At 41.1% G+C, this 15,649-nt stretch overlaps 1 protein-coding gene across 1 annotated transcript in view; it reads right to left on the bottom strand.

The window, feature by feature from the left end:
- The window catches only part of AGPAT5 (1-acylglycerol-3-phosphate O-acyltransferase 5), a 61,517-nt gene extending 46,326 nt beyond the window's left edge, over positions 1–15,191 (bottom strand). Inside the window, exon 1 of the mRNA XM_075747341.1 lies at positions 14,688–15,191. Coding sequence (XP_075603456.1) covers positions 14,688–14,906 — 219 coding nt within the window. The 5' untranslated portion in view covers positions 14,907–15,191. The remainder of the gene's footprint in view (positions 1–14,687) is intronic.
- Between the last annotated feature and the right edge of the window lie 458 nt (positions 15,192–15,649).

Here is a 15,649-nt window from a genome sequence, read left to right as displayed (position 1 = left end):
AAAATCTCAGTGTAATCAGGCCCACAATTCAAAGCATTCACTTATGACTATTACATGAGTAAAAACAAATATAAAAGATCATTCCCTCAAAAAAGCATGTATGATTGTGTCTGCCAAATATAACAGTTAATCTAAATTATTTTTTATTTCAGTAAGATTGGATCTAGTTCACTTTTTAATCCCAGAGGAACACCCGCTCATTGTTACTGTAAACAATTTCTATGTACAACATTAAGTCTTACCGTAATAGTTATATGTGTTTACATGTAATGGACCAAAATTTTTTACTCATGATAAAACACACAGCCATACTGTTGTACAGAACTAAAAGAAAAAAATAAAATCTATCTTTTCCTATTTATAATTAGTTCTCATTAAACACAAAAATGGGGATATTTTATTTCAAAGCAAAGGAAGGAGTAAGAAAATCTGGAAACTCTAGTTTGTCTGCTCAGATGCCTCAGCCTAAGAGGATGCAACAGCTTTAACTGCAGCATCATTCACTTTGACACTGCCCATTTCAGTAATCTCGAGAAAAGGCTTATACAGCTCACGAAAGGCCAGCAAACAGCTATTCATGTATTTTAGACATTCACAGCTAGCAATTGAGAGCTACAAACTTGGGATATAACTGTTACTGCAAGGAGGTAAGAATAGCAACTTCTTCAGATTTCACAGGAGACACCTACTCTGTGGGCAGCCACATTGTTCTCCTGAGAATGAAGCATTTTTGCTTTATTGTTGTGTTTCTGGAAGTTTTCATAGACCTTACACCAACAGAGGGCTAACAGTTAAGAGCTTTGAAGCCTGCAGAAACGCTGCCCTTTTCCCTTTGAGATGATGTCTGAAGAACTCGCCTGCTTGTGGATAAGCAGGGGAAGAGTCCCCTCAGCGCAAACCTTTAATTTCTGGCCATCTGATGCTTTTAGGTGAACCAGAGCACCTAATATATATTATAGCTGAGGAAGAAAATGATACGGTACTCTTCTTCACAGTGCCTAGAAAACCTCTGACTCCCTGCTGCTGCTTGTAGCTAACTTTGCAGAATTCCCTGCTGCAGGGACTGCAGTCTCTGGCTCCTTCTCAGTCTGCTGGTGCAGAAGAGATCTGGGGATGACAGTGAGGGCAACTACTTGAGTGATTTACCACAGACAGCAATGCAAAAAGAAGTGTCCACAGTGCCAGGTTGTGTGCCCCTTCTGAAGCACCCTGAAGAGCTCAGAGGAGCTAGGAAGACACTCTGTCCTCCTCAGAAGAACAGTGCTGTTCCCAGGGTCTGCACAGCACCAGAAGGGCTGGTCTTCCCCTTTGCAGGGCACTCACTAGCCAGCACCAGGCAAGTGGTGCAGGACGTACCTGGGAAGCAATTTTCAGTTTCAGAAGCTAACGGACCTGGTGTTTCAGGTATTTTATTCACAGCTCTCCAAATGTCACAGCATACATACATTCTACCTACGTATCAGCTTGAAAGACTGAGAACATAAATGTCCCATCTGCCACAATGAAGCAAGCAAGGAGCCTATTCATTTGAATAGGTGCTGCTTTGTTAAAAAAAAATAAAGAAAAAAGAAAAAAGGCATATTGAAGTCAAGCAAAGAAAACAAGTTAAAAGCAAGAACAACACAGCAAGTGAAAGTAAACTGAGATTTGAGGGAAAATGTTTAAAATGCAGATTTACAGTCTAACATCACAAACATTACTTGTGTACAGAATATTAAAATGTGTGCTTTTAGCCACATTTTGGTTAATGGGTAATACGGTTACTGTTAATATGAGTCTTTCACATCTGTTTACACAGCAGTGCTGTCAAACTCAATTCAGTGAGGTCTCAAACAAAGGAAACGGGATGCTAAGAGATTCCCTTCTGTGGGAAGGCTGGTACCCAGCTTCCCTGGATGCCATACGCCAAGCTGTTCACATGCTCAGCAGGCACAAGACACACCTCAGAGTGTCGTGGCCAGAGTGAACTCTGATTCACTGGTGGGACGTCACAACAAGTACTCCTGATAGGAGAATTTACTAATTCCGTGATAGACTGATCTAGGCATGCAAATGGGGGCTCCTAGGTCATCTGGTGACACCAGTTTCTGCTTCTCTAGCAGCCTCTGCTTCTTCCAGTGCAAGATATTCAACTTTGTGCTAACATGGTAGGTCACCCAGCAATGTAAAACAGTCCTGCATGGCAGCCACACCTGAACAACTCATAATTTGCATAGGTTTTCACTGCGACAAGGTGGACACTCCCAAGTCAGAGTTTTATTTCTTGCTTGTGTACATACCAAAGAAAATTAAATAGATCATTTAATCACGTCCTAGCTACATCAGCTCAGTAAACAGGGCCATGACAAAAATAACTACAGAGGTAAAAGTAATCACACTATCAGAAGACCTGCTTGCAGGTCAACTGGCAACCACATTAAACTCCTAGCAAAGAGATTACCTTAATATGGTAATTGGATGAGGCTGATAATAGAGGCAGTTCAGGAGCTGACCTGCAAGCAGATCTGGCACTTCTGCTTCAGTGGCAGTGAGGCAACACAGCTGGTTACTGGTGGTAAAAATCAGGCCATCTCTTCTGATGTCCTATCACATGTCTACCAGCACACTCACTCTTGGTTCCTCAGACTTCTTAACCCTCCTCCCTTCTGTATTCAAAGAAACTAAGTGCGAATTGCAGAATGATGCTCCCTTCTTTGCTGTTACTTCGAAAAAACTGATGTGCACTGGGGTGCTTTGCAGAGAAGGTGGAGCATTCTGATCAGGAAAAACAGCAGCTTCAAGCACAGGCAATAGCAATGGGAAAGAAGGATAAAAGCAGTAGGATAATAGCAGGAGAACATTCCTTCCCTCTCCTGGAGGAAGAGAGGAGAAACAGAACATTCAGGACATCAATACTTCACTTAAAAACAACCATACAAACTTCATACACTCAGCTGAGCTATCCTCACAACATGCACTTCTCTCCATTTCACTGTTTCTTCCTGACTACTTTTATAACTGGGACTGCACACTCTGTGAGACAAGGGCGTCTGTTAGCTGGGCACGACTACAACATGAGTGCTTATTAAAATAAATAGCATCCTAGGATGTATTTTTTCATCTGTTAAAAAGTCTGGATGTAATTTTGTGGTGAAAGGGTGGAGCTTGCATCAACAAACCACCAAAAGCAACTACCAGATACGACTTCTGAAGCCAACACATAACCCTGTGCAAGCTGACTTCTGCAGCATTGCTGCGGGCATCGTATAGGAAATTGCTGAAATCGTCTCAGCCTAAAAACCTGCGTGATGATGCAGCCTGTCCTTCGAGCTTTTAGAGAAAGTACCTCAGATTACAGAATCGATTTACCCTCTTTGACAAGAAGCAGCCTCAAGACAGAATACAAATGGGGAACTTGTACTTAGTGCTGACAAATTTCTCAGGTTTTCAGATGTCCTACTGTAAGAATTTCAAAGGTTCATTTCTCTTCACAGAAGAGAGAGAAGCACTTTTATTTGCATTTAACAGATATGGGTTTCACTTGCCTACAGCATATGAAATATGAATAGAACAGAAGGAGAAAGGACTTTCATGTTTTAGTTTTTACTTGCTTTTTCTCTAGATCTAAAAAAAAAAGTTTACCTTTAAGTATCATTTTTCTAAAAATACCTTTAGGTCACATACAGTTTTTAGGTAATGGTCATATTATTGCTACACCTCATTACCTTTTTAAAGAGACTACCTGCTCAATACATAATTGCAAAAGTCTGAAGTCTGCTGCTCAGGCTCTGCATCCAACCATAAAATCACAATGCAATCCATTTTATTGAAGCAGAGAGTTCACTCAAATATTCTGCAGCTATGTATTTTACTGGGGTTCAGTGAAGAAAACCATTGCCAAGAGACTGAGCTCTGGGAAATATTGAGAAGATTCCTAGATGTAATTCAATTTTTATTTTTTTTAATAAATCATTCATTTGATTGAACCAGAAAGCAGAGAACTTACAAGAAGGAAATAAACTGGCAGTAACTGTATTTTTTAAGACAACTATATTAGCAATCTATATGGATTATGCAGGACTGAATCATACCATCTGATGCCTGTACATTTGTGCTTTCATACTAGCTTTTAGTCTTATGGTCTAAATTGACAAACTGTTATAAACATGAGTGATTATGCTTCATTCAATAGCTACATGTACAGAAGAAGTCTAGTTATGATGCTGACTAAAGACTTTACAGTTTCCCAGACGAATTTAAGATAATTGACCTCTGAATTAAAGGAAAGCTCCTTCTGGAACAATCAGGATCAATAAAATCTTGAAGGAAATGCAGTTACTTTGTGAGCTAATGAAAACATAGATTAATATTTATAATAAATTTTATAATATCTATGTCAGTAAAAATACAGCTTTAGAGTCTTTTACTCTGTGCAAGTTTGACTACTTTTGCATTTCAGCATAAAAAAACCTTGCAAATATTTAGGCTAAAAGAAATTAGTTGCCTAGTTTTCTAAAGGTTTATAACAAATTCAATAATTTTCACTGCAGGTAGGTCCTCTGAAGAAAAATCTTTATAGTTTCACTGCCATCAGCTTACTGAAGGAAATCAAATAAACAGCAATAACAAGCATACTTATTTTAGAGCAAAAGCTGAAAGAGTTTCATACAGAGAAAAGTTAACTAAAAAGTATATACTCAGAACATCTAGTTACAGCAGCAGGCTAAACAATGCCAACATTCCCTTTTATTCTGAATACTCTTAACAGAGTTACCGTAATTCTAAAATATCCCACAAAACCTCCACAATCCTGTAAAAGGAATGAGACACTTGTCAAACAGACGAGCAAAATCCTGTGTTTAACCAGACCAGTTTTGTGCTCAATGCCCACCTGCCTGCAAATTTCACAGATGCTGCTGCAGAGAGGACTGAATGTGAAGGTCTTAATCCTACAGCAGCATTCTGCACCTTTCCTTACAGTCTTCCCCAGACCCTTAGATGGTGATTTAGAGCAGAGTATTACAAATGTGGTAGAGGAAAAAAGTTCTGGGAAACATCCATAATAACTAGAATATCCAATATGAGCAAAGTAAGTTTCCACAAAACCAAGTATGTCAGTGAAATTTCAGTTAGTTTACACTTACTTAAACAACAGTCCCAGACTAGAGTCAACAAAACCACTCCAGTGGTTACCCACCGCACATTAACGAGGAGCAAGAGCTCTTGGATTCTAGGGGACCTCAGTGCTGCAGAAGGGGATTCACCAAATCTGTGATACTGAGCCTGTCAGCTTTGCATTGCCAGAATCTAGCCCACTGAAAGCAGATGCAGATCTTAAATCCTATTCCATCCTAACACACTGCTCATTGCTGTTAGAAGGTACATCTATGGAATGGAGATTCTCTCTTCTGAAAACAAACTGCTACATCATCCTTTTCAAAGAAGTGATGGGGATATGTACATGTAGAGAGAACTCAACTAATGCATCCTATAAATTGAGCTTATGTTAAAGAGAGGTACTGTAATTTATTCTCTCTTGGGTTTTGTTTATTTAAATTAAAACCAAAAAAGCTAAAACATTTTTGGAGGTCCCCAGTCCAGCCAGCATATGTTAAATACCATTTGACAGTACTTTGTAGATTCAGGAGCTTTGCTTCTGGATTCTGATCAGGGCTATATGTGGGTTGGGAACTTTGCTTTAACCACACACAATTAGTTCATTCCTGCCTGGACTCCTTAGCTGAGGAACCTTAAAAAAAACCCCCAAAACATAACTGTTTAAGTCTTGGTGACAGAAAAAAGCAGGATTTATCATGAACATAATTTTAAGATTTTGGCATTTAATTTCTGAATAAATCCTATTTTCAGTGCCTAAATAATTTACTGGATCTTTCTGCAAATGACTTGCTTTTGATTACAGTGCAGTTCTATGGCATGGACTGTGGAGCATCCCATAATTACAATCAGTGACCACCTGGGAAAGTCAAAGTTAAAGCATCTAAATAACTTCTACCATATATCACCAGTAATAATTACATTTTTTTTTAACAAGTACTGCACGTGTTTCAAATCTAAATAGCACATGTGAAAGGAGATTTTTATAAGCTGAGATTTCAACAGGAGGGTTTTTCTGAACATCTGGCACCTTGGTATTACGCAAAACCTGAACACGCCTTCCAGCACAAGAGTGGAAGGAAGTATTCCATCTGTTTCATTAGGAGCGAAATAGTCTCCCTTACAAGCCTTTGGCATCACTGAAGATTTCTTCCCACAGATTTTTGTAGTTTCCTTAAGAGAAAGGAAAAAAGTGACCTACATTTAATGTAGCTACTTTATTACTCTTCTGTAGCGGAAAATACATAATGTCCATGTCCCATCCCATTCATCCCCCTCAAATTAGCAGCTACGGTACCTTGGTACATTAAGCACATTCTGGAAACGTTATCCTTTGTGCACCTCACATCAGCCATAAGCAGGAAACCTCGTGGCAGTTTGCAGTGTTCCTCTAGCTAGAGCTCTTTATAATAGAAACTTTGCTTCTAAATGCCAGCGACTCCAAGGAGGAGTCGATTGTATCTTGATTTGTAACATTCATATAAGCATTGCTATCAAGTACAGACAGAACCGGTGTGAAGCTATCAGTGAGTTGATATACATGGGAAAGAGGATGATTAAGAAACCTCTACGTCCTTGGCTTGTGATTGTGGAATAAGATTTTGGAAAGCTTCTCCACACATCATTTTCAGTAAGTATTTAGAATTTAAGTGCTATGGACTCTCAAGGCGAGGCAAAGGAATCACAGTAATAAAAGAACGTGCAGGGAGGTATCTGAGCTAGCTGCAACTAATTTGGCTCCAGACCTGAACACAGTAAACTTGAATCAGCCTGAAAAAAATAGCCACTGTTAAAATCACTCTAGTATCTGTACACCATCACAGCGTCTGGATGAGCCGGTTCACCTGCAGCTTGCTCAGGACTGTGCGCTATGTTTGCTTACACAAAAAGAAACACGCGTGCTCTCAGATTCCCAAGTGGTGTTAGAAAATGGGACTCAATAACTCTTCAAGTCAATCCATAAGTTCCAGAGCAAAAATCATTGCAACTACCACAACACAGTTCAGTTATCCAAAATAATTTTGTTCACATCTAGTTATGTGCTCAAATACAGATCTGACCAAATCACAGGTAGCTAATCTTACATTTAAAAATCAAACTAGCATAAACTCTATTATTTCCTAGTCCCACACTGAGGAGCTAGTTGTAACAGGGAAGATGACAAGTAATATGTGACAGAAATGAAATGAACAAAAGAAGAAAAATAATTTCCCTAGTTTTTTTATCCCAAATCTCTTCATAGCATAAATTCAAATTGACAGAACAAAGACTAAAGAATATTTTTCCCTTAAGAAGATACACTTCCTCATAATTGTAATGTCAAAATGCCTGACATCTGAGCCTACTTTATCTAACACAACTAAAACTGAGGAAAAAAGGATACCCTGTAAGCCTGAGGTAAACAGTTTGAAATAATGGGAGTCAAATGTTTCACTATGAATAGAATCTTCTCTTAGCAAGAGCAGTGTCTCATGGTAGAGTATGAGGAGAAAAAACTTCTCAGTTAACAATCATCCTTACATAAAGTATCTGGACATATTATGTAAGCAGAAGCAAAGGGCATGAAAGAGCACTGTAAAACTCCATGGCCCAGTATCTACCAAAAGACAGTTAAACACAAAAAGAGGGAAGAGTATAAAAATCATGCAGGTTTAAAAGAAAAAAAAAAAAAAAGGATTTAAAAAAGTGTGATAAATACCATTTGTATTTTCAAATCTAACAAATTATGCAAAATCAGGACAACTCATGTTAAGAACTGAATATACTAAAAATCTCAAGATACTAAAATATATTTGAACAGAAAATTTTAAAATCAAACCATGAGATTGTAAAACTTACTGGCCAAAAACTTGGAATCAGTATTTTATAAGTGCATTCAAACCTGCCCTTTGACTCCTACTACTCAGGTAGCTCTTCGTACCTACTACTTGACTTTTTAGGATTTTTGTAAATATATGTAGCTAACAAATTTAAACATATATATTAGTTTTAAATTGCAGACTGTATTAGATAAAGCTGATGTAAAATACAGATTCAGTTGTGACTTGCCAATTAGAAAACATATTTTAGGCAAATCTCCACACAAAGCTTCTAATTTCTAGACTCAAACAGCAGTTTTGGCTCAGCTAGTGGACACCTGATTTCTGAAAATGCTAACAGACCTCAGTTTTACATTATTTATTTTATTTTCCATATACTGAGCAGAAGGTGGGGAATGATCAGCACCAGCACCAAAAGTAGAATCTCCCCATGCTAAATTCTTTCCAGATTGCCCCAGAGCCGTATCTGCAGCACACCAGAACTCTAGCTGACATCCCAATGAACCACTCATGAAGGACTTCATTTTCACCTTCGGAACAACAGCCAAAGGCAGACAGAACAAAAACTAAGATATATGCAAATGTATCTTTTGCAGTATCTAAAGAAGAAAGAGCACAAAGTTTACATACCTAATGTATCTATTTTTGCTGCCTCACACCACCGTTGAACGTAAGAGTCTAAAATTAGGCATCCATCTATATTTGAAAGCTGCATCCCTCAGGCTTAGCAGGTATCACTTAATTTCTGCTACAATAACACACAGGACTTTGTTGTATATTATAAAAGACATATATGCCTCAAGACAGCTGTGCACTGAAATCTCTGATGACATGAGCCAGGGCAGACTGTCTTCATGGAGCCAGTATCACAGCAGAAAAATTTCACTGGGCTTCTTTCAGAAGTTTACCACAAAAAAAAAAAAAAAAAAAAAAAAAAGTGATTCAAAAAAAAAGTGATTCAATTAACTTCACTACGTTCTCAGGTTTCTTTTCAATCTTTGCACCACACCAATCCCCAAATTCCTATCACTCCCCAAGACCTTAATTTCATTATTTGTACCTTTGCAAATAGTAAGTTATGATTATCTTAACCTCTCAACATGCCTCACAACAGCTAACATAGTTCCGCAAAGTGACAATGCGAGCGGGTGCTAAAAAGAGTTGCTGCTGCAAGGAATGAACTAGGAAAGTGCAAGCTGTCGAAGCCTGCTCAGCTCCCAGCTGAGCTTGGAAGTCTGCCTCGCCTGCAGCTCTGTGCCTTCCTGCTCAACTGCCACACCATCCCAGTACTGTCCCACTCCTGAGCTGCCAGACCAGGAGGAGAGCTCAGGGAACTCAAGCGCAGGTTCATAAAGCCAGGCTCACGCCAAAATGCAAATCGCCAGCACTTTCTTTCCAAACACAACTGGAGAAGGATGAAAAGTGGCGTCTCCTTTTGATGTTCCAGTTATGGCATTGGCCAGGAAACGGGTCCTCAGCCTGAGGGGAGTCAGACCCTGTCACTCACATCTACCAACAGGAAGTAGTTAGAAGACGGACCTTCGCTCTGCCTTGATGAAGCCTGGTTATAATACCTCCCCCACTCTGGGGTGGGGAGAACCAGATTCCCAAAAGAAGATAACCCACCTCACCAACAGCAACCAGAGCACCTCCCTGATGTGAGTATACTGCGATTTGGCTGTTAGACTTGGGCCTCTTTTGCTTCCCACTTCCACCTTGGGACCTCCCAAATTACACCTGTTGGATGGCTGAACAGCTTCAAAAGGCAAAGCAGGCAGTCTGGGAAGGCTGCTGTCCTGGGAACAGAGATGGGCACAGACCTTGTAACGCTCACTTCCAATGCAAACTGGACAACAGCTAGAAGAGTAAGCATCCATTCCAAGCTCAGACACCGAGCTCTCCTCACAGATTTCCTAGGAATCCAAGAGACAAAATACAGACTGGGTTCTAGTCCACTGGAGAGCATTGTCAAGAGTTCAGCAGCTCACTGTCTCTGCAAAGTTTTAATTTGCTCTAATCCTAAATAGTTTTCAACCCTGTTGAGACACAGCATGTCCAAGCTTCAATACCAATCCAGAAAGCAACTGCATTGTTTCACAGGGATCTCTTCTATCTTCTAAAATAATTATTAGAAATACTACAGCTCTGCTAAACACCAGAGGTAGCATCCCTTCCAGAGCCTCATAATGACATGAAAGCCAGAATTTCATAATGCCTTTAATGAAAGCACCACTTCCAAAAACTCCTATTCAGCAAGAAATGGGGGTAGGGAAGAGAGCTGACACAAGCACTGAACAAAATCCATGCACATTAATTCAGTCATGGATTTTATTCAATTGTCAAAACCTTTCAGATGGAAAATGATCCTTTAGGAAGCAGTCCGAGTGATGATTTCTTTATTATTTCTTCACCGCCACTCAATACAAAATATCAAACACAATTACAACAAAAAAATGTTGAAGAACATTTAGTCCTCATCTGATCTGAAACACGTGCACAAACACAACAGGCATTAATTTCATTGCCCTGACAGCAACTGGGATAAGATGCTAGGGGTCAGAGAGATGACAGCATTCATCATATTGAATTACTAGTCCTTTCAGCCCTTCAAACATCCTAATCACATTTGCAGTCATTTTGGTTTTCACATTTTATGGTATGATGCAACTGTTTATTGTCTGTTTGCAATATAAGAGACCAGACTTCCCTAACACAGTAAAGACAAAAGCAGTAATACAACCACAGTTCACAGGCTACTTTCTATGATTTAGAAACTTGGGCCCAAATCAACTATTAGCACAAGCAAATGCAAAACCTCCAAAGCGCTCGAATTGCACCTGTTTGTGTCAGTGACTGCTTTGGCTCATCGCTGATAAAATTAACATCCTTTGCTCTCGAAGACTTTCTACTCACTTTACACAGAATTCAAGCATCTCATATATGTTTTTCCTAGCAAAGAGTACTGTAGCGCTTCCGCAGCTTACAGCGGGACAGGCGGGATACAACAAAACTGCATCTGCATCAGGAGCAGCATAGGGCCAAAGCAGGGCCATTCTCTCTATGCTACTTTCCAACACACCACATTTACAGATTTTCATTACTATGAGTTTATAATCCTGGAAATTGTTGAAGAACACTGTCACAATGGCATATATGGATTAATTTTATATATTTATAGCTCCTTAATAAAATTCATGGCTATCTCTTAAACTGCAATTGCACTGACAAATTTGCACAGCATTATAGGACTTCACGTTATAGTCTTACTGGTTTTGTCCAGTTTACCTCATTTACAGGATTGTTATGGTCTGGGTTGTTTCTTATACTCTCAATACTGGTTCTTCAATTTTCTACAGCCAACGCTTGCATGACAGTCAGCAAAAGGGGTATATTTGGCAATTCATTAACAGAATCCTGATATTATTGAAAAATCTAAATTGATTACATCTTAGCTCAAGTTCTTTTAAGCTTTGTCAAACAAATTGTTTTGGTGAAAAAGACCCAAGTCTGACCCAAAATTTAAAAAGTATTTACAGTATGAGAAAGTAGAAACTATTACAGTTACTTCATGAGCCACTCTGTAGAACATAAATACTCCGTAAGGGTTCATAGCAATTATACCTCTGTAATTATTTTAGATCTCAAGTCAAATACTTAATAGAAAGGGTATTACTGGTCTATCAAGATTTTCTGTCATACAGATCAGGTTATCACCTTATTTAGTTACATTTCACAACTGAAAAGACTTTGCTACAAAGATAAAATGCCTTCCTAGCATGAACTAGAGTTTCTGTTTTAATAAACTTGGCTAAAAACATCCAAGTCAAGGAGAACAAAAAAAGAAGAAAAATACGTCTGCGCATACAGTCATGAGGGGGAGACAGATTTAGATACTTGATGGACTAACAGCAGATGATACACAGAAACATCACTTCCTGATGGATAAATAAATAAAAAATGAATATCAAGATACATTAGTATTTCATTCAGTCAAAAAATAATCTATGTCTATGATCCAAACCAACTTTACTCTGTTAAGGCCCCACACATCATTGAGAATTTCAGCAAAATTATTACTTTAAGATCAGACATCTCAAATATTCACAGCGGCCTTAGTGCGCTATCATATTGAAAAACCATAAATACTCTAAGCGTAATAAACCAAAGAATGCTAAATAGTACATAACATTGAAGACTTTTTATATAGGGTAAGATGGCCGCAGTACTAAGAAAAGTCATATAAGGCCTTCAGTAAGTCACTTAAGCATCTGTATAATCCTAATGACTTCAGTGAGACTACACAACAAGTTCCAGAATTCTGATGGATGAGGTTGTTGGCCTCCCATTTCCACAGTTAGAAAAAAATATCTCAACACATTTCAATCAATTGAATAAATTAATAGACCTGAAAGAGATGCTGAATTCCTCCCTCCCATGGCTATTATGATGCCTTAACGCTGGTAAAGCCCTACAGCTGCCTTTATGAAGCCACACGTTACTATTCTTGCATTGTTTTCTGGGATTCAGTGATTAAGTTTAATGATGCTACACTTCTGCATCTAATTACATGCCTTAAAACGGCCAATTCACAGTACCTCTCAGGTTACCACCCCAATCTCAAACACTCAGGCCCATGCTGAACTTTCCACTGCAAGTTTCAAGTTAAATGCGTTCAGTGTTCACAACAGTAGGTCTGAAAGAACACCTTCTTTCTCCTTAAACAGATGGGGGATGTCTTCCAGTTAAATGAGACATGAATTTTAAGGATTCTACCTCTTACCTCTCTACATATGTATCATATTTTCCAAGTTTGTATTTACTTTTCAGCCTCAGTTATTGTTTTACTTATCCTATGACATATGCCTTGCTGGTTTTGTGGGCTCTCTTATTTGTTTCTGTTATCCTTTATTTCAGCTTTGCACATATTACCTTCTCTTAACATCGTCTGTTGCTTACTGTGACAAAGTATCTCTATTTTAATATTGTCTTAAGCGATCACCTGTACTGTCTCCCACCATTTTTCTTTTTGTGTGGATGAAATTTTACCAATGCAATAAAAGAAAACAGAGGTCAACAGATGTTGGCTGCCTTTTTGTTTCTTTTGCTTAGCATGCTCCTTTCTGTAACTTTATGCCACAGGCATTTTTTTTTTTTGATGAAACTTCTTATCAAAAGTTCAAAGTGGTTGCTACTACTACACTACTTGTTGGAAGTTTGAGTAATTTTTCTGCTACAATTTATATCTTGATTTTTGGCTTTTATTCTTAGAATAAGAACTATAACTACTACTTAAACTACTATACTGCTACTTTCAGCAGCTAATGACCAAGGTGTGTTACTACACATCAAGATATCTGTATTAAAGATGCCACATAAAAACGGCAGATAAAACAGTAAGTACTTAATCTGTGAATACTGCTCCTTCTTCCCTTTTTTTTTTTTTAATAAAAACCCTAACATATATATAAATCACAGCACAGGTTAACTAATCTGGACAAGACTCAAGGGTGAAGTCCCATGAGTTACAACCTGAATCAAAAGGTAACTACCACTAAAAGAAGGTCTCACTTATTTTCCGTTCTATTTACCCTGATGTCAAACTGTGCAATTCTTCTATCTTCAGCTGGTTTTGGGGGTTTCCATGAGAGTCGCTATGAAGTGAGGCCTACAACTGCAGCTCAAGAGTGGAAACTAGGGGAGACCTAGCCTAATTTTGAAATAAATGCTTCCCAAGAGAGTGGGCGAATGCTTTAGCTGTTAATATGAAGAAGAGCTTATTTGTACCAGCTCTGTCACCTGCCAATCAACATGCAAGCACTTGTTATTCTTTACTTTCAAGCACCTACAGCTGTCACTAACTTCAAATACACTTCTGTGTATTCAGACAACTTTGACAGTCAGGTTTAGGCACAGTAAGCACCTGTCATTAACATAATTATTTTTTACATGTAGAATTAAAAGTCTTATTTACTTTTCAAATTACAAATATGTAACCTTTCAAACATTTAACACTTCATGAAGTAATTGAAGTATTAATATTTGAATGCAAATACTCCTCTGGTCACGCAAGAGAAGCCTCCTATTCTAACTTATTAACCTGAAACCACGGACTTCAGTTTCTGAGATACTGAATAATCACAATCCAAGGATGATCCAAAATTTAAGAGCCAAAGACTGACAGGAGGTAGACTGCACAAAAACTGAGAAGCTGTAATAATTTAGAGCTAATCTATTTATTAAGAACTTGTATGTGCATTAAGTACAATTATAGCTGATTTTAGTTTTCTTATCTGCTGTCAATTTAATACTACAGATGTGCAACACAAGGTTCAAGTGTGCAAAGGAGGCTGCCATTCAAGTGCTGACAGAGCACGACCGGTGTCGCATCCCTTCCGTTTTCCCGACCTGCAAAATGAACACAACACCAACACGCCGTGAAAAGCATCACCAGAGCAGCAACAGCGGCCGCGACACACGACTGTCCTCTGCGGATCCGGAGCCACCGCCGGTACCGGAGAAGGGCCACAGCCCGCACCTGCTGCCAGCGGCGGCCGCTTCCTCCCCGCGGACCTCACATGGCGGCGGGCGGGCCCTGCGAGGCGACCTGCGTCCCGCCCGCCGGAGCGGCCTGAGGAGAAGCAAAGGGGGGCAGGCGCCGGCCGAGAGCCGCGGGCCCGTAACCGACGCTACCGACCGCCGCTCCCCGACGGCTGCCGGCTCCCGGGGGGTCGCCAGACCAAAGCCCCCCTCCCCCGCCCTGCCCGCCCGGCTCACCTGCACGCCCGTGTAGTTCTCGAAGAAGAAGAGCACCATGCTCTGGTAGATGGTGTAGAGGCGGTCGTCCACCTCGCGGTAGAAGCGGGCGGGCAGCACGGCAGACAGCAGGCGCCAGGCGCCCCAGGCCAGCACGTAGGTGGGCGCCGTGCCCATCATGACGGCGGCAGGCAGAACGTAGCGCATGGAGTAGGTGTGCAGCACCAGCGACAGCAGCATCTTCCTGCTGCCCCCCCCGGCCTCACCGGGACACCCACATGGGCAGCGCGCTCACACACAGCCCGGCAGCCCCGCCGACCGCATCGCTCGCCGCGCCGGGCAGACCCGCCAGGCAGGCGGGGAAGCAGCAGCAGCAGCGGCGGCTGGAGGGAGGGAAGAAGACGCGGGAGCGGGCACCGACTCTAGCTCACGGTTCCCCCTGCGCCGCCTCCGCCACCATATTGCCCGGCCGGAGGAGGAGCGGCGCCGGCAGGAAGGCGGCCCCTCGGCGGCTGCGGGGGGACTTCCGGGACGGGCGGGCAGCGCTGTGGCTCCGCCTCGGCCGCAGCTTGAGGGGACGGGCTCTGCTGCTGAGGCTGCCCCGCTGGCGCCGTCCCGGCAGGCAAGGCCTCCCGCGGCGGGCTCCCCGTAAGCAGGCCCAGGGCTGTGTCCTTGTCACCCCGCCTCCCCACTCGGCCCCGGCAGGCAGAAGGGGCTGCGGCAGCTCTCCGAGGCCGGGTGCCGGGGTGCTCCCTCATGGCGCGGTGGAGCACATGGTGCAGGGTACTCGGCACCCTGCGAAATGAGGCACCCGCGCTTATAATTGATCAGCTGTAATTGGCAGTAACTTTAACCTAGCATAGGTTAGAAAAAAAAATCTACCCACCCACCCCGCCTTTAATCCAAAGTGGAGCAATGAGAAGGTTGTACTTCTCTTGCCAGCTACAACCGCAGGGATGATCTGGGGTTTACACGCATTTCAT

Source organism: Balearica regulorum, chromosome 3 (assembly GCF_011004875.1).
Source record: "Balearica regulorum gibbericeps isolate bBalReg1 chromosome 3, bBalReg1.pri, whole genome shotgun sequence".
NCBI lineage: Eukaryota > Metazoa > Chordata > Aves > Gruiformes > Gruidae > Balearica > Balearica regulorum.
The sequence above is the reverse complement of the archived record's forward strand: the minus strand, read 5'-3'. Positions and strand labels throughout refer to the sequence as shown.